This window comes from Neovison vison, chromosome 4, assembly GCF_020171115.1.
Source record: "Neovison vison isolate M4711 chromosome 4, ASM_NN_V1, whole genome shotgun sequence".
Taxonomy (NCBI): domain Eukaryota; kingdom Metazoa; phylum Chordata; class Mammalia; order Carnivora; family Mustelidae; genus Neogale; species Neogale vison.
In genome coordinates, this window is record NC_058094.1 from 206,698,370 (window position 1) to 206,720,799 (window position 22,430).

Below are 22,430 nucleotides of genomic sequence, written 5' to 3' on the forward strand. Positions count from 1 at the left end.
AACTACTTACTGACTAAATGAAAATTACTCGGTATCATAAAACTGACTCATAAAACCTCTTATCATAAAAGAATGGGCCATCAAAGATAAGAATCAACGCATCCAAGTTGTCACCTTTGTAGCTCACCTCCCCCCATATCCCCTTTCCTTAAAAAATATGGCAGAACATCTTTAGAACTTGGCAGGCAGACTATTTTATTTTACACTAGTGACTTGGATGCCATTTCTCTTCCTCCACTCAGTAACAGACGGTGCCCTGGACAGCAGTGACATCTGCAGCCCCAAGGGAGAAGGGTCAGCACAAATTTTAATTTTGCTTTTGGTTTGGGGCTTGAAGTACACAAACAGATTTTTTTTCTTCCCTGTCAGTTTGCATTTAGGTTTGTGTCTGACATTTTTAATGCTTTATGTATTTGGATTAACCCAGAAATTTATAGCTCCAAGTGTTTGCTTGTTTTGCTTTATATCTCTAAATTAAACCTCCTTGATTTGAAAAAAAGGCAAAGGAAAAGGTGAAAAAGTATTCCGGCTGTCATTTCTATATTGTTAAACATGTTAGAAGGGGTCATTCTGCTTTTTGAGATTCTTCTCATTACAGATTCTTAATATTTGAATATCTTAAATAATAAGAAACAATAATACTAGGGAGAGCCTATCAAAATTTGTGGTCAATTTGACTCCACTAGAAAAAGGAACTTAAAAGCTGAGAGGAGAACAATTATAAAGATTATATGTCATGTTCACTGGAAAGGAATGAGATTCTGTACTGATTTCTGTTATGAGAGGGGTATAAATTAAAAAAAATAAATATGTAGAGAACTAAAGAAAAAGGGGGGAGAGAGAGGAAGGAAGGAAAGAAGGGAGGGAGGGAGACAAAGAGAGAAAGGAGGAAGGAAGAAGGAAAGGAAAGAAAGAAGAAAAAAGAAAGTCTTTGTTCTTTTTTTTTTTTTTTAAGATTTTATTTATTTATTTGACAGAGATCACAAGTAGGTAGAGGGGTGGGGGGTGGTAGGGGAAAGGGAGGAAGCAGGCTCCCTTCCTAGCAGAGGCTGGAGCCCAGAACCCTGAGATGACCCAGATCATGACCAGGGCTGAAGGCAGAGGCTTGATGCACTGAGCCACCCAGGCGCCCCAAGGTCAAGTGTCTGTACTGGGAATGGTTTGATCCTCCTGAGTGCAATTTTCGGGAGAATTTCTGTAATAGGAGACTTTCCTGATGTTTGAATGTTGTGGGTACATTTGGGACCATAAAAAGTTCCTACTCGGCATCCCACCGAGAAAAAGCATCTATCCCCAAGAATGCAAAATAGAATCCTCATGACTGCAACACTATTCAACCTCAGTGGCATCTGTAGCTTCCCTGTGTCCTGGGGAGTTTTCAAAAGTCAAGGAGAACACGAAAGCCATGTCCGTAGGATAATTAGATCAAGAGACCTGAAGGCTGGCCTCAGGTAACTATGTCTAATGGGAAATCAGTCACAGGACAAAAAAACTACAGTTAATGTCCAAATGTTCTCCTTGGTCAGGTAGGAACTGACTAGATAGAATCAGGACTCAAGGGTCATTCCGGATTGGCCTGAATCCAGAACACCACAACAAAACTCAAGAGGCTTCACAGACAAATAATTACACAGCTAATTTAGGTGTTTGGATTAGATAGATGATTCATAGTCCCCTTCATATTCTTAGACTTGATTATTCTAAGCTAGATCAACATTCTGAACTCACAATAGAATACTGAGCCTCACTTCAACGTGCAATGGGTAGAAGAAAATAAAACCATCTGGGCCTCCTTTTATTTTGATGTCAGAAAGACAAATAGAGTAGTGTGCCTAAATCATTCAAACTACTAGATCGCATTAGCAGCAATTCACTGTAAGATAAGGAGGTAAGTGGGATTTCTGGTCCTGAGTCCCCTTCTCTGAGACAAATTACTTATTTCCATTGATTCCAGTTTCCTAATCTGAAAAAAAAAATGATACCAGATAAATAATCTCTACTATTTCTTCCATCTCTACCAAAACAGTTGTTGCTTTTATACCGAGAAGGATAATTGCAGACCTGTATTCTGATGAGGTTGCATTTCAGGTGGATTTGCAGTAGCCAAATGAGTAGAAAAAAACTCTAACACCAGCTAGAAGGAGGACTCAGCCAGAATCATACCAAGTTGAAGGAGCCAAGTCACAGAGACAAAAGAAATCCTTTAACCAAAAATAGCTCATGTCTGAAATTACGTTGATGTATTCCATACCTATTTGCTGGATATAGATCCAAAAACTTGGTTTAGAGATAAAAAGATAGATCTATAGAGAGATAATCAATAGAGAGATAGAAAGAGAAGACATTTTCCAACCATATTTTCTAAAAATAACCCCAGTAGTACAAATATATATACATATATATAAAATTATATATATACACAATATATGTATTGTGTATATATATTTAATATTATATATAAATATACAATATTAATTTATATATATAAATATAATGAAAACATAAAATCAGATTAGAGACAATACAGATAGTTTAGTAAGAAAGAATCAGGGTGAAAGAGAGTACTCAAATATATCTGCCATAAGATCCTATACAACAAGAAAGTAAGTGGTGATTTTTACTTTTAGCTCCCTAGAATTTAGTTAAAAATCATCATCCTCATGAGCACTAGTTACCAATATGATAGAAATCATTTACATATTAAGAACAAAACACACAATACAAAATTGTGTTCAAACTGACTAAGTCAGGACATCTGGGTGGCTTAGTGGGTTAAACAACTGCCTTCAGCTCAGGTCATGATTCTGGGATTGAGCCCCAAGTCAGGCTCCCTCCTCAGTGGGGACCCTGGTTCTCTGTCTCCCTCTGCCCCTACCCACTCCCCACCCCCACTCATGTTCATTTATTCCAAAGAAATAAAATCTTTTAAAAAAATTGTGTCATTTGGTAACATTTCCTTAAAAGATGGAGACATGGGGTCACTGTGCACAACCAAACACTGTTCCTTATCCTCATGGAGCTTACAGCTTAACAGGGAATGAATCAAACAAATAATCCATAAATAAAGAATAATTAAGAAATTATGTAAAAGTGAGTACCGTTCTCTATCAGCATCTAGTAAGGACTTCTGACCTAATCAGACAGGTAAGACAAGTTGGGGGTCTTTGTGTCCTGATCCTGGAGTCTCATCATCAGAAAACAGGTGAGAAAAGTATTTCTAAGAACAGAATGTCCTTCTGAATACCCAAAGTCCTGTACTATGGGCAGCTACTGACTATATACCTCTGTATCCAAAACTGACTCTTGCTTTTCAATTGTCCTTCCTGAGAGTGAGCTCAAGATGTCATAAGCAATGAACCAACACCTCTGCATAAACCCCACATTATCCAACTCCTCCTTCAAATACAGCATCCCAGCTTGGGTCCTTATCTATTAGTGATGATTATTGCAGCACAATTGGCTTTGCAGGGACTCCAATGGGATTCATCACTCCTCCCCAGCATGTTCCTACAGTGACATGCCAGATAGTCTAAAAGCCTAGTGAAGAACTGGATGGACTCAGAATTTCCTAGAGTTGAGATGCACACACAACATCCAACCACAAACTCAGTCCTAACTTCTAAAAACAGACGTTCCTCAAGAGGCAACCATCAACGTGGAAAGGAGTACAAAATCAATCCAAGATTAGCCCCCCAATCTGACCCTGCTCCTTCCTGCTCTCTGTACCCTTAGAATGGCCAGAGGAATAGCCTAGCCATAACTATCTTAATCAGCACCTAAATGTCTTTGATAGACCTAGGAGATAGGGAGCAGAAAGAAAAGCCCAGGGGAGTCTTGCTATTTTCTGTAGCAGAAGATCATAGGACATTTAAGCATAGGAAACAGAGAATGATCTTAGCTTTAATAGAGAGATTCAGTCGAGATCATTTCATAAACACATCTGATTTAGTTTTTGATTTTTGAATACATTCACTAATTCAAGAATGATTTTAAACCCTCAGGAAGCAGGAGTGACACGAGGATGTTTGGGTATTTCTAGCCCAACCATCTCCACCTTCAAATAAAACTTTTCTGAAATAAAATGAGGAAGCTCAATTTGTGTAACAACAAAGGCTCTTATCTGAATGTGAAGGCAGATTTGGTTTTTTACTTGGAAACAGAAGCTTCTAAAGGGCAGGGGACTGCATTTTCTTATCCTTTGTGGCACTTGGCACAATATCATTTCTTTCAAGGTGCCTTATAAATAGGGTGGGGTGATGATAATGGTGCAATTTTCATCCTACTCTTTATAACCACAATTAACCCAGGTAACCCTGTGCAGGTACAATGTTGTTCTGTTTTAGTTAAGCTGGTTAATTCCAAAACAAGGTCTCTATCTTGAAGGCACAGCAGGTGTTGTAACACAGAGACATTGATGATAGGATCATTCTGCTTATTCATATAAACTGAAAAGTTAAATCTAAGCTTTTGCACATTATTGACAAGAATTACATATACCCAAGTCATACCCATTGACTCATCTTGAGATCAACCAGTTCAGTGCTTAAACCAGCAAATAAAGAAAACAAGGAAGCAAAATTCTAGATTATTTTAGACCCCTTCTACCATTTTATACCTCTTTTTATACTACTTCTATAGTATAAACAGATTTCATTAATTTCTGAGCAGGCCACATGAATCCATTAATGCCTACAGAGTAAAAGCACAGTAACATAAATGAAAAGCCACCGAATTCAAACTTTTCAAAAAAAAATCTTCATAGTTAATTTATCTTATAGAGTCAAAATTTTGTTGTCCAAAATATATATGTGTGGAGACCCCCATCCTTAAGTTACTATAGTTCCTATGTAGCCAGCTTTCCAGGTAATAAAATATATAAAACACGAAGTTAAACATGGATGTTTTCCTCGTGTTTATTCTGAGTGGCAATGAATGAGTGTCCTAGAGCAGCAGAGAAAAGGGCCAAAAGAAGGGTAGGCTATATTTTGAAAGGATAGAGAAGCATCATTCTAGAATCGTGTCTCATTAAGGTGGACTCACTCAAGAGATGTGATGCTAAGAACCTGACGGATTAAGATGTGGTCCATCTGGGGGTGCCTGCGTGGCTCAGTGGGTTAAAGCTTCTGCCTTCAGCTCGGATCATGATCTCAGGGTCCTGGGATTGAGCCCCACATCGGGCTCTCTGCTCAGCGGGGAGCCTGCTTCATCCTCTCTCTCTGCCTGCTTCTCTGACTATTTGTGATCTGTCTGTTAAATAAATAAATAAAATCTTAAAAAAAAAATAAACAAACAAAAAAAGATGTGGTCCATCTGGGTCTCTTGAAAAGGAAGCTTTCAATCCAGACCCCGAAAGGAGGATGGGATGTAACTGAAAATCAAACCAAGAAAGGCTGCTTTCTCAAGGAAAAAAAGGCAACTGAAGATAGATACCTAAGACTTAAGAAGTAAAACCTGTAGCCAATTTATAACATTTCATAAGGACAGACTGAATAATGAGATTATGTGTAGTTTCCAAATGCATACAGCGTTTGCCTAGAGATTTCCTTGATGTAAACCTACTCTTGAATTATACTTGCCGTGTGAAAGATAATACTGAGCTGCCCAGAGAATCAACGGGCAAAGTTGTCTGAGTAAAGGACTGTGGTCCTTGAGGAACACTGGAGCTCCTGTGTCGTAAGAAAGTCACCAGTGACAGAACACACCATGTGTGTCTGTCTTTGAGAGGGAGAGGAGGGGCTGGTCATGAGGAACAGTGTTGAATTTTTCCCCTCTTTTCACAAGTTGTAGTCACTGGTTATTTATATCAAATAACCATGAGGATTATCCTCCTCATGATCCTCACCTCTAATGATATCTGGGTCTTCCCAACCCTGTCTATACTTACCCCAAACACACACCAAAGTTATTAAGAGCTGGAAGAACAAATTGTTTGCCCATGCCCATAATCATCTGTCCTAAAAGGTCATTTAAACATTTAATCAAACCCGAGGCCCTTTGGGGAAGAATGTGAGTCATACGGCCAGCACAGCAGTCTGTAGTCCATTTTGTGTCTGTCTTAGGGAGGATGTAGATGGATCCCACAAAAAAATCAGTAGCAGGGACATTTTCTGCCAGTAGGCAGGGGAGAAAAATCAAAGGAGTTTTCTGGAATATACAGAATTAAACCTTCATACCAAATAATAAAAATCATCAGGGAAGAATCCAGCCAGAATTCCCAGAATGTTGGCCATGTACTGACATGTAAACTAATGCTCCTAAAAAGAGGGCGTAGGTGGTCATCCTAAACTAATATGAATTATTTGTTTTTCTGCTACTGCGAATCAGCTACACCACTGCTCCCTCTCATTAGGTACAAATCCACAAAGGAGGGCTTTTGTTTCACAAAAGTAGCTCAGACAAATGACACTCCTCAGGGTGCTGAACCCAAAGCTGGCGACCAGCCCATTCTCTGCACTCCAGTCTGCTGGTACCTTTCACTTTCACAGCTATCAGCCGGCTTCAGACCTACACCCTCGCTCTGACTAGGGACAAAGAGACGATCACGATGGAAATCCTTCTATGTGCTGCTAATAAGCCTATTTAGAGTCAATGAGAAAGCCTCATTTTGCACCAATAAAAGCCTTCACAAGTTCTACTGAATCAGTAAAACTGAAGTGTTTCTGTGCACTCCCTGTCCTCATTTTACATCAGAGAGGTGAAGCTCAGCAAAACATTGGATAAATGACCTCTAAGTTTCCTTCCTTCTCTAATGTCCCCTGATAATCTGTTGGCCAGTGGGATTTGAATTTTATTTAAAATTAACATGTATTCCGATGGATTCCCAAGCCCTTCTTCAGTTTTAGATAATCTCGGTGTGGTCTGCTGAGTTGGCGTATTTGGAATCCTGGATCTCTCTTGGCAAAGAACTGAATATTGCTCCCATCTAACTGCTTAGCTAACATTGCCTATATTCTTTCTGAAAAAGATCTGGGTAGGAGGCAGATGTAGAGCATATTCTCATCTCCCATCACAAGGCTAGGAAAAGCTTTGGCATTTCATGAGCCTGAACAAAAGGGAAATTCAAACCAGCATTTTAATGTCCTTAGTGAAAGATATTAATCATTTTCCCCAATGAAAATCTACAGTTCTAATCATTAATTACAGTGATGTAAGCAAATGAAACTTCAGCCAAAAGGTTCTGTACGGGTCAATGGTTTAATGGAAAGTAACACAGGGGTGAAATGATATCACTGATGGTTAGAATACTATCTCCCTTCCCAGCAAACAGACAACTATTTGGGACAACCATTGGAATAGTGGAAAGGTGCATAAAGACAAGATTTTTCTAAAAACAGTACCAGTTACACATGTAAGCTCAATGTTTTTGCTATAGAGCATTTTGCTAACATAAGAAAGAACTAGAACAATAGGAATGGACTTTGTAAAAGGCCGGTCCACTGATAACAGCCACCACTAGAGACAAGAATAGTCCTACCTAGAGACAAGAAAAATTCCTATCTAGAGACAGGAAAAATTACCATTAGCAATAATTTGAAGAGGTTAAATTACTTGTCCAAGATCACATAGCTAAGATGTAGTGTTTGAGTTTCTACCAATGAAGCTGAGAATTCTACTAGACACAGACAATGTAACAGAAACATCTACTTCCTCTTAGGTCTTATGATTTGGTTGATAAACTTGCAAGCACTTTGAACAGGTTTTCACTTACACTGCAAAGAAAAATGCTTAGCTAAATTACTGTCTGTCTGGGTGGTAAGCAGCACACCACCACCATCTGTAAAATAATATTTTTGTAGACAAGATGGCATGTTGCTTAAAGGAACTCAGAGGTGAATTATTTTGATAAATTAAGGAGCATTCTCACAGAAATATATTAGTGAAATAGGGCTGAAAAGCTGTATATCATTTTAATTTTAATAAATCAAATCATATTTTATAGTCACTGACTGGGAAGTCAGTATTTAAGAAACCTGTGGTGAATCCATTTAATATAAACAATTTGTCTGTATTATAAATATTAACCTCCTGATTTTAGAATTTTAATTTTTTTCATATCTTCTTAAAATGAGGCATGTTCATGTCATGTTAAATAAATCATTTTCACTTATTGATAATACATTATATTTGTTAGGATGCTTTCAACTGCAAATAATAGAAGATGCAATACAAAACGGCTTTAAAATTGAGAGAATTTATTATTATCTCATATCACAAGAGTGGAAGGGCATTCCAGGGCTGGTTAATTTAGAAGTTCACAGATGTCAGCAGTGACTGAGTTTCTTTCTATTTTTCTATCTTGCTATCGCCAATGTGATTTTCCTGCTGCAGGTCCAGGCACCAATTGTAGATATAACAATAACCAGAACAAAAAGACTTCCCTCCCTATACTTCCTTAAAGGTCCTGGAAGACTTTCCCTGCTATCTCCTTGATCAGAACTGTATTACAAGTTACCCTTTCAACCAAATACTGACAAGCAGGATAGGATCACCATAACAGGACCAGACCAATCAAAATTAACTGGGCTACATGAAGTATATATTAAAACAAAATTGTTGCTCTATAGGTCTATCAGCCTAGACTTCTACTCTCTGATGTTATAGAGACTAGCTACAGGAGGCTATTTACATTTAACTGTAAACCAAATAAAATTAAATAAAATGTAAAATTCAGTTTTTTAGTTGCATGAGCCACATTTCAAGTGACCAATAGCCACATGTGGCCAGTAGTTGCCCCACTAGACAACACAGATAGAGAAAACTGTTGCCATCACAGAAAGATCTACTGGATAGTGCTGGCCTACAAGAAGGGGAAAGTGCTCTTGTATAAGCAAGCAACAGTACCTGCTGTACTCACTATGCAGCAGGCAATAAAATTTATGCATACTACCTCCTCTCATCTTCCCCAGTATTATTATCAGATGCTGGTCTGCATGCTGGGTTGCTAGCTAAGGATGGAGAAACTGACTTAGTTAGAAGCACCTTGAATTCACTCACACACCTGCAGGAAGGGCACGGGTAAAGTCGGGATCACAGAACTCTTTCCATTTGTCATCTCTGTTCTGTCTGCATGTCAATATCAGAAAAACACCAACTCCTCAGGGGGAAAAACTTGACCATCTCCCCAGCTTCACATCTCACAGCACTGCCTCCTCTCACCCCCAAGAGGGGCTGACCTTCCTCCTTCAGCTCCAGCTTCAAATAACCATTGGAAGGACTCTGATGGTCCAGCTTGGGTCAAGCACCAGACTTAAACCAATCAGTTGTAGCTCCAGAGACACTGGGGAAAGAATTCGGGTTGTAGACCAGAGGTAGTTCCTTAGCAGGTCCACCCATAGAGACAGAGGACAATTCCCAGAAAAACTGGCATTTCAGGGTCATCTCTTTTAACATTCCCTAAAAGACAAGTCCTTTGACCTCTGTCTTGGGCTTCTCCAATTTGCTTTCCACTTACTTTCTGGGTCTATTCCACCCATTTTTATTTATAGGCTACTGAGTCCCAACTGTCTCACTATAGCAAGGTCTCTTTTCTCAGCTTTGGACTCACATAATCCACTATTTCAATATCTTTTATGTTGTCTACTTCTCTCTATCCCCAGTGCAGTGTGGCCATCATAACCTGGGCCATTCTCATTTCTGGAGGAATTATTGTAATATCTAACTGGTCTCCTTTCCTCAGTCCTATGCCACACTAGCATTATGCTACAACAAGAATAATATTTCTGAAATGGAAATCCAATTATGTCACTGATCTGCTTAAAACCTTTTAGTGGCTGTTCACTGCCTTTCAAAACAAACTTCAACTCCCTCATGTACCATATAAAATCTTGCTTGATCAGTCCCTTGCCTATCCTTCTCTCTTACAGTTTTCTTACTCTACATTCTACCACAGCCATATTGAACTTGTCAGTTCCTCAAGCCACCATCCTTTCTTTTGTCTGCTGGCCTTTGTGCTTCCTATATTTGAAATAACCTTCCTACTGATCACCTCCTCATCTTGTCTAAATTCCACTCATGTTCTAATCTCAACTTAAATGACACTACTCTTCTCCTTTACCCTACATTAGGTCTCCCTGATAGACACTCCCATTCACAAACAACAACATGGATCATTGCAGAGTCATGACTCAATTATTTCTCTTCTCAATCAAACTATAAGCCCCATGAGGGCAAAGACCATTTCTGTTATTCACTAACATGCCCTTGACATCTAATAGACAGTGCCTGACAAAAAGAAGATAATAAATAAGCTAAACTGAATTCATTCTTAATTCCACAAATGCCTCAAGGACGCCCTATTTGTGCCAGACGCCATCTTCTGCACCGGGATGCAAAAGAGGAAAAAAAAAGTCCTTGCCTTCATGGAGCCTGTGTTCTTGTGGGGAAAGAAAACCAACAATATACTAACAAACTAATAAGCATGATTAAATTGAATAAATGAAGATATTCTCAACTGGTATTTTCCATCATGTTTTCCAAGTTATCTTTTCATTATTCTTTTACCTTATTGGTAGTAATATGGATATACAATACTTCCCAACACCCAGATAATATAAATGTAGTTTTTGTAAATACACTATAGAATTATGGCATTTATAATCAGAAAACCAAATATTCTAATTAGAATTTGAATGATGGATACAAGCCTATATGTGTTTCTAGAACCTTATTCTCATCTCTCTATTAGCAGCACAGTCTGGAATTTAATGAGAGATAACCTACCAGAAGAGTTAATTTTATTCTTATATTATGGCAAAGACCTTTTTTAAATATAGCCATTTGTATTGAGCTTTTTGTTTCATCAAAAATACATAAAAATTAATTCTAACAGTTAAAATATTTGTCAGCTAAATGTGTGCCAAACTAGCCCCATGCATCATGTCTGAATGATCAGAATGGAGAGCAAGACCAGCGCTTTTGACAAATTAACTAATTCAACAAATGTTTGATGCTAAGCATATTCTAAGTTCTGAGGATACAGGTCCTGCGTACTAAAGAGTCACAAACCAATCACTTAATGTTTGTATTGTCTTTTTTTATAACATATAAGCTCCTTGAGGAGAGGGAGGGAGAAGATTGGCCTGATACAGTTTCAACAAACAACACAAGTAACCAAAAATAAGACTCTCCAGGAAGTTTTCTCAATGAGCCTTAGTAAACTCTGATCACACCTCATTTTATGCCTCTTTTGTCTTAATGTATCCAATTCATTATTCAACTACATAGTTCTTCTTGTTTGGATGTGTTCTTAAGAGTTTATGGTAAATCTCTTTTATTTCAACAAGTCATAGTAGCCACAAGATTCCCTCAAATCCCATGGGTTTAAAGGAATTCCAAGCTAAAGCTTTTTTTTTTTTTTTAAGATTTTATTTATTTATTTGACAGAGAGAGAGACAGTAAGAGAGGGAACAGAAGCAGGGGAAGTGGGAGAGGGAGTAGTAGGCTTCCTGCGCAGGACCCTGGGATCATGACCTGAGCCTAAGGCAGATGCTTAACTACTGAGCACCCAGGCGCTCTCCCAAGATAAAGTTTCTTAGAAAATATTCCTTTTGTAATACAAATAATCAGTCCCTTGTATGCCTTGTATTTAACTGTTTTTTACTCTTTTTGGGGAGTAGGGGGAGAGATACCAAATTCTCCTAATGTTAAGCCATTTGTATATTCTTTCTTTCTTTTTTTGTTTTGATGAATTGGTTCCTTCAGTTGAGGTTAATAATCATTGAGAGAAAGACAGCTTCTTCTAATATTTTCTGAGCTTTTTCTCCCCCTCACCATCTTCACTGACCCAAGTCTTACTGTAACATTTCAAATCATGGGTGCTCAAAAGTGCGTAACTGTCACTCGAATGTCTATATTTCCTTTTCTATTCTTAGCCCTTCAGTGTAATATTCCAGAGACTGTGTTCACCCAGATTTGTGTGACTCCCAAGCAATCAAGCTCATGTCAGAGTCCACTGTATGCTTTGCAGAAAGGGTTTCCTAGACTTCTAAATTCATTTTGTCTCTGTAGCATAGGTGTTTCTCTGTTTTTAAGTTAGTCCTTGAAAAATGGAGAGTTTATGGGTCCTTGAAGTTCGTTCATTCTAATCAAAGGGTATTTCTTCTGCTTCTACAGTTGTAGCAGTATTAGTGCTTCCCAGACACAAGCATCCATCTGACCTCCTTAGTAGTCAAGGAGGGTCAGAAAGAGGGGATACTTAAAATTCGGTGGCCATTGGGGAAACATTTAGGATACTCTACCAGGAAAATATAGTGGAATGGATCTGTACAACTCAGATCCTTGCTGGCAAAGGCCTTCTGAGCAGGAAAGGATTGAGGAAAGGACCAAGTATCAAATGATTTCAGTCCTACCATCACCTTCAGGTGGCTATAAGGCTTTGAACAACGCACTTAAACTACTTAAGCCACCTCAATTTTCTTTTCTGTAAGATGAAAGAATGAAGCCAAATGATCTCTAGGAACCTTTCCAACTCCTTTACTCTTGAATCATGGTATAATTTCTAAGTTTTCAGAGTACTCTTGGTTACTGACATGGCAAACTTTGTAATCTATTTTGCAGATTTTGAAGATACAGGTGCATCTGTGTACATTTCTTTAAATTTAGTAATTAAGCTTCCCACTTCCAAATTTCCTAATGAGGACACACACACACACACACACACACAGCCCTGAAACTTTATACTTTATACGAATCTAAAAACTTATTGAAGATTGTATATACAACATAGACTTTTGATTATAGATTTTTACACTTGACAATTTAAAACCTTATTTAAATGATCTTTTGTAGAATACCTTGGGTTTATCAGTAATCTTCAGCATATTTGAATATTTATTCTGCTAATTGAACATCAGGTGCTTTTTAAAAGACTTTATTTATTTATTTGACAGACAGAGAGCACAAGTAGGCAGAGAGGCAGACAGAGAGAGAGGAGGAAAGCAGGCTCCCTGCCGAGCAGAGAGCCCGATGCGGGGCTCGATCCCAGGACCCTGGGACCACGACCCAAGCCGAAGGCAGAGGCTCCAACCCACTGAGCCACCCAGGCACCCCGAACATCAGGTGCTTTTGCTACTTCTATAAACTAAATGTAATATCACCTGTTACTCAAAGTGTGGCCCAGAGCCCACTGGTATCCACAACACCCGAGACTTGTTAGAAATGCAGAATGCCTCACCCCAGACCTATGAATTTTAACCAGATGTTCAAGTAATTCATCTGCACATGAAAGTTCTAGAAGTGCTATTATACATTATAGTGCTTCTTGAACTGATTTAAAATAAGTGATTTTTTTCTATAAGAGAATGAATAAATGAGAAAATTAATTTAGCAAAGTGAATTGCTATAACTCAGTATGCTACTGGACTTAGAGTTATAAAAACTTACAGTTGATAAGCTCTCCTACTTTTTAAAAATACAGTTTTAGGTCTACTTTTATAAAGGGCAGGAGGGTGGGAAATAGATAAAAAGTATATTCTGTCTAAGACCCACTCACAAATGCAACATGTATAGTTGAAAATCAATATGAAGAATATTAAAATGCCATTTTCTGTAGGATTAGGTAACAACCCAATATGTTACTTCTGTTTCATTTCATAGCTGATTTTAAAATTCCATAATGCTTCGCTCTTACACGGTAAGTATAATGAAGAGAAAAAAGTATTTTCCAACTATGTGGTAACACTCTGAAATAAGTAAATAATAAAATAAAATAAGGATATAAAAGTCAAGGATAATTTTAAATAAAACAGACCAAGATCCTAGTTCCTGCTCTGAGACTATGTGAATTTTCAACAATTCACTTAATCTTCCTGGGTTCCTGTTTCTTCATCTAGAAAATGAGAGAATGATCTTGATTTTACATCCAAACTCTCAAATTCTGGAATCTAGTATGTCTGAAATCAATGCCTATTTTGCCATCTATTGAAATTCAATATGGAATCTCAGAAGTGGCTTAAATAAGTCATTCTGGGGTTGCTGCTATTTTACTCACTAAGAACAGCAGCATCTGGGCTAACAACCATCCCACGGTGCTAATGTAAGGACACCGTCCCCCAGAGTTTTACTCTAGGCAAGGGGCAAGGACCATTTAAGAATGGCAGAACATATTTTAGCATTTTCCCATATTTTAGCACAGGGAAAGTTATCTTAGTTTCCCTTCATTCTGAGTCACCAAATCAAATTGTCTAAATCTATCCCTATTGCTAACTACCCAACTCACTCACGTGGTCTCCATGAGTCCTGGGTAAATGGGTAAAAGCTTCCACCTTCCACAGCCTCCCAAACCAAGAGAGGACTGTGGAGAGGTAGTTACACCTGAAAAGTCACCTAGTTAGTTATTCTAGCCCTAGATAATAAATTGACAGGCCTTTCAGGGAGCTAATTATTGAGCCTGCTATTTGGTTCACTGACAAAATTGCTTGTTTGTGGGAAGAAACATATCTGTGCATTGCTTTTTCCATTACCACTATTTCTATCATCATAAATAAGAATCAATAGGCCATTTCAAGTAGCATATGCTCACCACCATTTAGCATCCGAGTGTCAGCCATACGCAGGCTAAGCAGCAGTGCTCTAACCTCCTGGCTAAGGATTAAAACCCAACAGACAAAGAAGGCACTTCAAATGCTATAGGTAAGAAAGTGCGCATGCATGTGAGCAAAGGGCAAGTCGGTTCTTTGTCTCTGTATCTGTAGCACAGTGTTTGGCATAAGGGAGGTCATCCAAAACGAATAAACAAGTAAATCATGATGAATTCATGGATGGCTGAGGCAAGGGGAGGTTTTAAGATGCTCTATGGGGCCAACTGAATCCATTGGGTTGGTCAGGGATGTTGTTTTAATAAGGGCACAGAGAGCTCTTCACAATTCACAATGAAGAAATGAAGTCCAGGACACAGCATGAGCCGAGAGGAAGTCTGCCTCTGGGGAGCATAGACCTAGGATGACTTCCCACATACTCCAGGCCTGTAATATTCACTATCAGGTCTCACCACAGAAGGTGAGAAATCAGAATGACAGCCATAAAAAAGTCAAGCAAGACCTCAAAAGAAAAGCTCTCCACCACCGATGATATTCTTGCTGGACAAAACAATGGCAGGTTAGGGACTGATGGGAGAAAGTATAGGAAAAAGACACAACAAGGCGGTGAAGGGGAGAGGAGCTCAGGCAGAAGCCCGAGTGGGGAAAGGGGTCTGTGAAAAACGTGCAAGGAGAGGGAGAGGTGATAAAAATCCACTGTGCTGTGGGTGTCTGGGTTGTGAGGAGTGGAGAGGCATGAAGACTGGGAGTGGAACAAGGGAGGGAGGGTGAAAAGAGAGAGAGGTCAGATAAATGTCTAAAATATAACACCCATCACCACTGGTAACAAGCACAAAAGAATCCTTTTTTTCTTCTCAAGAGAGACAAAGGGAATTTTAAGTAGGATTAAGTAGTAGTAGCTTTCAGAACCCAGCAGCTCTCAGAAGCAATAATAACTACATAAATAGCTAAGTGGATGGTAGGAATTGTTTCACTTTGGAATTTGGCCAGCATATCAAAGTTAACAGTAATATCACATCTTTTTGAAAGCTTTCCTGAGATTCTACGGGTAAAATCATCTCAGAAAACTGTTAGCACCAAGTTAATTTTAGGAAGAGGGTGCTCCTCACTGCTTGAAGACATTTCTACCTCCGGAAAATGGGTAAGACAGAAGCCCTCCCCTGCTGGGAAACACTCTATTATCCATGTAAATACATTGCCAGTATCGCTCCCAATGGAAGCAAATAATTATGTTCACAGATTATCATTGCCCAGTGTAAAATTTTACTCAGAACATAACCCACAAATGATACCCTAAATACAGCAAAAAGGCCCCTGTCGATATCCTTTCTCACACAGTTCCCTAACTTTTTGACTCACTGTGGATGGTTAAACATGAACTCTGTAAGGGTTTTTGAATTTTGAAACATGCATATCTGTATGCATTCATTTCTGCATTGGATGGAATTAGACAAATTGGAAATATAAATAATTTTCAGGGGTGCCCGGGTGGTTCAGTGGGTTGAGCCTCTGCCTCATGCTCAGGTCATGATCTCAGGGTCCTGGGATCAAGCTCCGCATCAGGCTCTCTGCTCAGCGGGGAGCCTGGTTCCCCCCCCTTTCTCTCTGCCTACTTGTGATATATATCTCTCTCTGTCAAATAAATAAATAAAATCTTAAAAAAGATAATTTGCAAACCCTGGACACCCCTACTCATGAATATCCATAGGTTTTCCTTCTTAAGTACATTGACCACTCTCATGTGATAGATCACGTTTCCTCCCCAAAAACAGAGATGAAGACTGAGTGTTGATGGTAATGTGGGGCACACACATCTTCTCTCAACATCTGGAAATATTCATGTGTTACTGTTGAAAAAAAAAAAAAGTTTTGGGGTGTCCAGGTGGCTCAGTCAGTTGAATGTCCGACTCTTGATTTTGGCTCAGGTCATGATCTCAGGGTTGTGAGATGGAGCCCCCCAAAGCAGGCTCTGCACTCATTAGGGAATCTGCTTCTTTCTCCCTTTCCCTCCTCCCTCTACTCCTCCCCCTGCTTGCATGCATGCACGCCCCCCCCTTCTCAAAGAAATAAATATATCTAAAAACAAATTAAGCTAGAACATTGCCTCATTTATTTCTTTTCCACCCAGACACAAGTTATTTCAGTATCACTCACAATGGAATTTGCCTGAAAAATCTGTTTACTAATCCCATTCCCTAAGGGTGCACTTGCCCTAGCACTTAGAGTAAACACCATTTTCATCGCACTAGAAATAGTTCTAACTGGAGAGACTTTTCCAGTTGTTAGCAACACCCAAATCAATTGAAGGACTCTGCAGCTGACATGCCACCAACTCTGGACTGTACCATAACCCAGGTCAGAACTACGCTCGAAGTAAGTATCAGCATACACCATCCACAGACGCTGAAAGGACATCAACATAGATCAACTTTTTTTTTTTTTTAAACAGGAGTTTAGAGAAAATAAGAGTTTAGATTCCAAAAACAGTCTATTAAAAATTATGATTATTTAATAACTAATTTCCTACCAACTTTCTATAGACATAGAATGGTAGACTCTCATTCTTACGGTCTAAACAACAGTGGGCCATGAACATGAGTACACAATTAAATAGTAACTCTCAGAAGTCAGAACTAAGTGCAATGTAAAGTATATCTGAGTGAAAGCATGGAAGTTATTCCATAAACTCCCCTTTCACATCCTTCTATAAACCGGACCCTCTTTATTTCCCATTATTCCTTAACATGCACCCTTTTTCCAATATGCTCACCCCTTTCCTGCGCTTCCTATGTCTCCATGCCATGTCCTACTCTGTGCCTTTGCCTTGCTGGCCCACCTTTTCCCTCATCTTGGATGCTCTTTCTCAAATCTTTCTTATCAAACTCTTATCTCTTCCATGAAGTTTTGAATTTCATAACTTGAACTTACAGTTATATATTTCTGAAGAAATATCTATGCCCAAATCTAGCTTTTAATTATAGGATTTCCCCCCCCTCTACTTCTGTACAGTTCTGTGTGTATCTTTTTCCCCCAACTGAATCACATTATTTCAAGGTAACACCTCCCTTTTAATGGCTCCCCCTAAAGTATCTGTCAAGATCCTAACCCGCAGCTAATTTCTCTTTCTCTATCTACTCCTTCTGCATATTATATTTCTCTGAAAACATGCTCAAGTGTGCCCTATTCTGAAGAAAATTTCTGTAATCCGGCTTCTTTCTCAAGTTTCTCACCAGACCTACTTTTTTTTTTTCTTTGCCAGACTTTTTAAAAGGCATTCTTTCCCCCATTTCCTCTCTTCTGGCTGTATCTCAGCCCCTCGCAATCTGAGTGTGTCACACTTCACATCGGTCAGCCAGGCCTCTCAGCAGCACTGACATGCATGCCATCTTTTCTTCGGCTCACTGAGATGGCACCCCTCACCATGCTCACTGGCTTTTCCCGGCTCCTCCCCTAGAATCTTCCCTCAGCTCTGCTCCAACTCCTTTGGCAATTGCATCTCTGCTCTGGTTCTTAATTTCCAGGACTCCATCTGACAGGCAAGAGCTTGTATTTTTAGTGCTGGATTCTCTGTGGGGTCCCAGACCTTATGCTGCCACCTGCTGGGCAGTTTCATGGGGCCACCTCAAAACCAAATTCAAGTCTCTCCCTTCCGTATCTACCATTCATTCCGTCTTCTCTGCTAACTAATGACATCACCCTTTTCCTAGGCCTAGCTGGTAGAGAGTTCACATTCAGAGCCTCCATCTCTTAATCCCACACCAATGTTCGTCACCATGTACTATCAGTGCGACTTCCCAGGACTTCTTTGCTCTGTGTTCTGTCCGGACCTGCGCATCCTTCCACAGGCTGTGACTGTCCATCACCAGGACTAGCAAAAGGGCCCTGACTGACCTTTCTCCTTTTTTCTCTCCTGATCTCCAGCCCTTCTCACACCTCTTCCAGGGGAATCTGCTTGAAAACAGGTACCTGAGCAATGTCCTAGATCTAAAGCCTTGAGTAATCCTATCCTACAGGTAGGATAAAGCCTAACCCCCAGCCCTGCCCCAGCACTCGAGTTTCTAGACATAACTTGAAGACCATGCATCAAGGATCCATCAAGGATAGGATATCCTTGATATCCTATCAAGGATAGATAGACCCCATCCTATCTCTTTAGCCTCGTTGGCCATCACTCTTCCTCAAACTTACTACCCTCCCTCCCTCACTCCAGCCACCTTGTTCCTCCCCACCCCCCATCACCAGTGGCTTCAACAAGGGAGCCTTGCCCTAGATCCTGGGATATTTTGCCATCATATCTTCATGTGGCTGACAACATCTTACCATTCAGGTCTCATCTCAAACGTCACCTGCTTGGAGAAGCATTCTGCGACTGCACAAGCTACTGGTCACCCTCCGGGCCAATACCACCTGCTCAGCTTTTCACATTCATCCCCTTGTATTTCCCGGAAGCACACCTTAGCATCTGAAAGTCTCTGTTCATTTATCTACTTCCTTATTTAGTGCCTGTCTCCTCACACTGGAGTGTAAGGCCCGTAAGCACAGACTTCATCTCTGTTCCAGTTCCTGGAAGGGTGCCTGGCACACAGGAAGCCTGAAGTTAGACCCCTCCACAGTGTGTTACCCATTTTTCATATGCCCTCCTTACTCTGTGTATACGTCTGCTCTAGAATTGATCATATTATACCTTCTATTGAGCAGCTATTTCTGAAGGGAGTGATTAGAGGGATTACAGGGAAAGGAGAATCTATCAAAATATGGGTCTGAGGGGTAGACAAGAGAGGGGTATATGGTTATAAAAGGCTCATTCAAGTTTTGTAGTATTCAGTATAGAAGATTTATGCATCTTTGTTAAAATTATCCCTGGTGTTTTATGTTTGTTGATCTTGCTATTAACAGGATTCTTTAAATTTCATTTTCCACATGTTAGTTTCTATAAAAGAAACCATACAGAGAGAGATACATAGAGATATATATAGTTAAAAATGTTTTTTATATTGACCTTGTGTCTATGGTTTTGCTAAATGGAGTACTTAACTCTAATTTTTAAAATTCCATACATGGTTCTATGTACATCATCATGTTATCTGAAAATAAAAAAATGTTTCACTCTTACATTCAAAATATGTACATTTAATATCACTATTATTTTTAAGCACATGATATAGAAGATAAAGCATCAAAAAATCGTAGCTGCAAGAGCTATGCAGGACATTGGGGACAATTGTACTATAGGGGACATGGGTTGATATAGTGAAAAAAAGGGACTCTCACATATCACGTATTATGATCATCAACCTCACTACATGTTAAGCACCTGGAGACCAGTATCATTTCTTGCTGGTTTGTCTATATCTAACCAAACCTATTAAGGTGTTCTATACATAGCAGAAACTCAAAAAATGTTTTTAAGTAGAATTCAAATAGCCCAGTGTTGGGAACATTGCATGGGGTCAAGAAATACATGTCAACTCTAAGAACCAATGAGTACACACAGGTTTACTGAATGATCAGTGTATGCTCAACCCTGATGAGAAACTAGTAAGAGAGGTAAAGACATAGATCATTATCCATACCAAAAAACTTCATTTCTCAGGTAATGATAAAACAAATGCACCAAGGAAAACATTTCAGTGGTTACCTGTGCATTTCTTTATATGACTGTTCCTCTTTCCATGTGATCCTAACTTGCATCCAAAATTCTCCTCCCAAAATTCTGCGAACCACACATTTCTTCGATTATTGGCAAGAGTTCGGCTTCTAAAATAGCGATCAAACCCTATTTTAGAGAAGAAAGTTATGATTTTAATATTCTTTCAAAAGTAAAACCAAATACTGTCAAAGCTTTTGTATGGAAATTAAGTTATGTTGTGATCATTGCATGAGGGAAAAGAAAAGAAAAAAAAAAAGTATTAACAAATGAGAGGAACCAGTAGCCCAGAAATCAGTCTTCTCATATGGTAAAGGCCAAGGGTAATCAGTGGACAATATTATCACCCTTGCTGTTCACCATTTAGGCACCTGGCTCAACAGATAAACGGAAGAGGAGAGCCTGTTGTTATCCTCGAAACCTCCCCGCTCCTCTACATCACAGCCGCCAGCAACCTTCTGCTATATATTCAGAAACAACTCACACTTTTCTCATTCTTCTCTCTGTCTCCTAGCGGAATCAATTCTCCAGGTCTCTATGCTTCTACTTCACTCAAAATGTATCTGTCCTATATGTTCCATTTTCAGCTAATCCAATAAACTAATCAGTGCTAATGTAATATTATGGGGTCAGGGGTAATGGGCCGAAGTGTCAGCCTGCTCAGGGGACCACCTCATTGAAGGGAGACCAGCTGGAACTAATGCCTTCTCCAGAAGATAATGGGGAAGGTAGGCATTTCAGTCACTGCTAAGACCATTGGAAAGGCTATCTGCGAGACAGTCTTCCTTTCAAGGAGGCTCTGTATCTTTACTGTTGCATTAATGTACCCATAAGATCAGCCCAGCAGGTCTCCATTTTTTATAAAGCAGCTCTCTCACCATGACAGTGCTGTACCCATCATCTGTGCCATAGAAATATGCAAGGTTAGGAGGCAACATCGTGGAAATGGCTAAAAACAACGCTAACTCCTTTTTTTTTAAGAAAAAAATTCTAATGGGTACTCTTTTCTAATGAAAAGTATATGCTGGATTAAAGAGTTACTGTTTTGGTAATTCTACCATCAGAATTAAAAATTCTATCCAGAGTCGTCAACAATGGGTGTATTTCATCCTATGGTGATACACTGGTTTTGCCTTTGAGCTTTGATTCAATTGGAATGAAACAAAGTTTCTATGGCTTGTCCTTACCATCAATTGATGCTCTTTTGGGCAAAATCGTCACAGCCCCTTCTGCAATCTCCTCTTGTTGATAAACAGGTGCTATTTTGGATCCCCAACTATCTGAGCCAATCCAGAGAAAATGGCCACTTTGGTTTAATTTCTTTGCTGCTTCCAATATCCTCCTACAGGAATAAAAAGAAATAAAACACACCATATTTATCAAGAAACACTACACTTAGGAATGATACAAGACCAGTTATATCAAATTATATGCACTCAGTAAGTCACTGTTAAACTAACTAGTCAATCACTAACTGCTTGAATTTTATCATTTCTAAAGGAAACATACTGGAGACTTTAACTCCAGCACCTGTTAATCAGCCTCATCCTTAACCTCATTCACATCATTCTGGCTATCATCCTTACTTGTCTCATTTCTTTCAGTCCTCAGGTTTTACTCTCTAGCCATTTCAGACTTAGAAACTAGAAGGCTGTTGTGTCTCTGCAGCAGAAGGAAGGTAGTCTGTAATTGCATGAATGTTGCAGTTCCTGTGAAATTTCATAAGATTGTACACTGAATATGAAATATGTTTAAAAAAAAAAAAGATGTGTATTGCAAATGTGATCCTACACCAGGAAGAAAATTAATCAGCACCTGATGTCATCTTCATTGGCAAACATAATCACTGCCCGTGCATTAGGTGTTTCTAGCAGGCGTTTGATAATTTTTTCAAATTCTCCAGGTCTTGGTTCACGTGGGATTTTCTGTGATTGAGCAATGCAAACACCACCTATTTTAAAAAGAAAGAGAGTGTGACTCAGAAAAGGCACTTATTTAATTAACCAATTTAATGAGGTTAGCTGCTTTATAAAAACATATGATTCAAAGTATATTGAATTTCAAAACATGTGTCATTCTCATCTATTGAAAGTAATCATGTTTGTTCACATTACAAAATATATCAAATAAATGACATCAATCATTTAATCATACATCAGGGTTGTTGTTTTATTTTCCAAGTTTCAACACTAATTTTGTGGATAACTATAATAAAAACCAAAGGATACAAAATGTGTAATGAGAGTCAA

The 22,430-nt window shown here is 39.1% G+C and overlaps 1 protein-coding gene across 3 annotated transcripts in view; it reads right to left on the bottom strand.

Moving 5' to 3' along the window:
- GRM8 (glutamate metabotropic receptor 8) overlaps positions 1-22,430 on the bottom strand; it is a 737,958-nt gene that overhangs the window by 376,392 nt on the left and 339,136 nt on the right. For all 3 annotated transcript variants that reach the window (XM_044246506.1, XM_044246507.1, XM_044246508.1), the window contains exons 4-6: positions 21,997-22,132; positions 21,369-21,523; positions 20,173-20,310 (exon numbers count right to left, since the gene is read on the bottom strand). In XM_044246506.1, the coding sequence (XP_044102441.1) occupies positions 20,173-20,310; positions 21,369-21,523; positions 21,997-22,132 (429 nt within the window). The remainder of the gene's footprint in view (positions 1-20,172; positions 20,311-21,368; positions 21,524-21,996; positions 22,133-22,430) is intronic.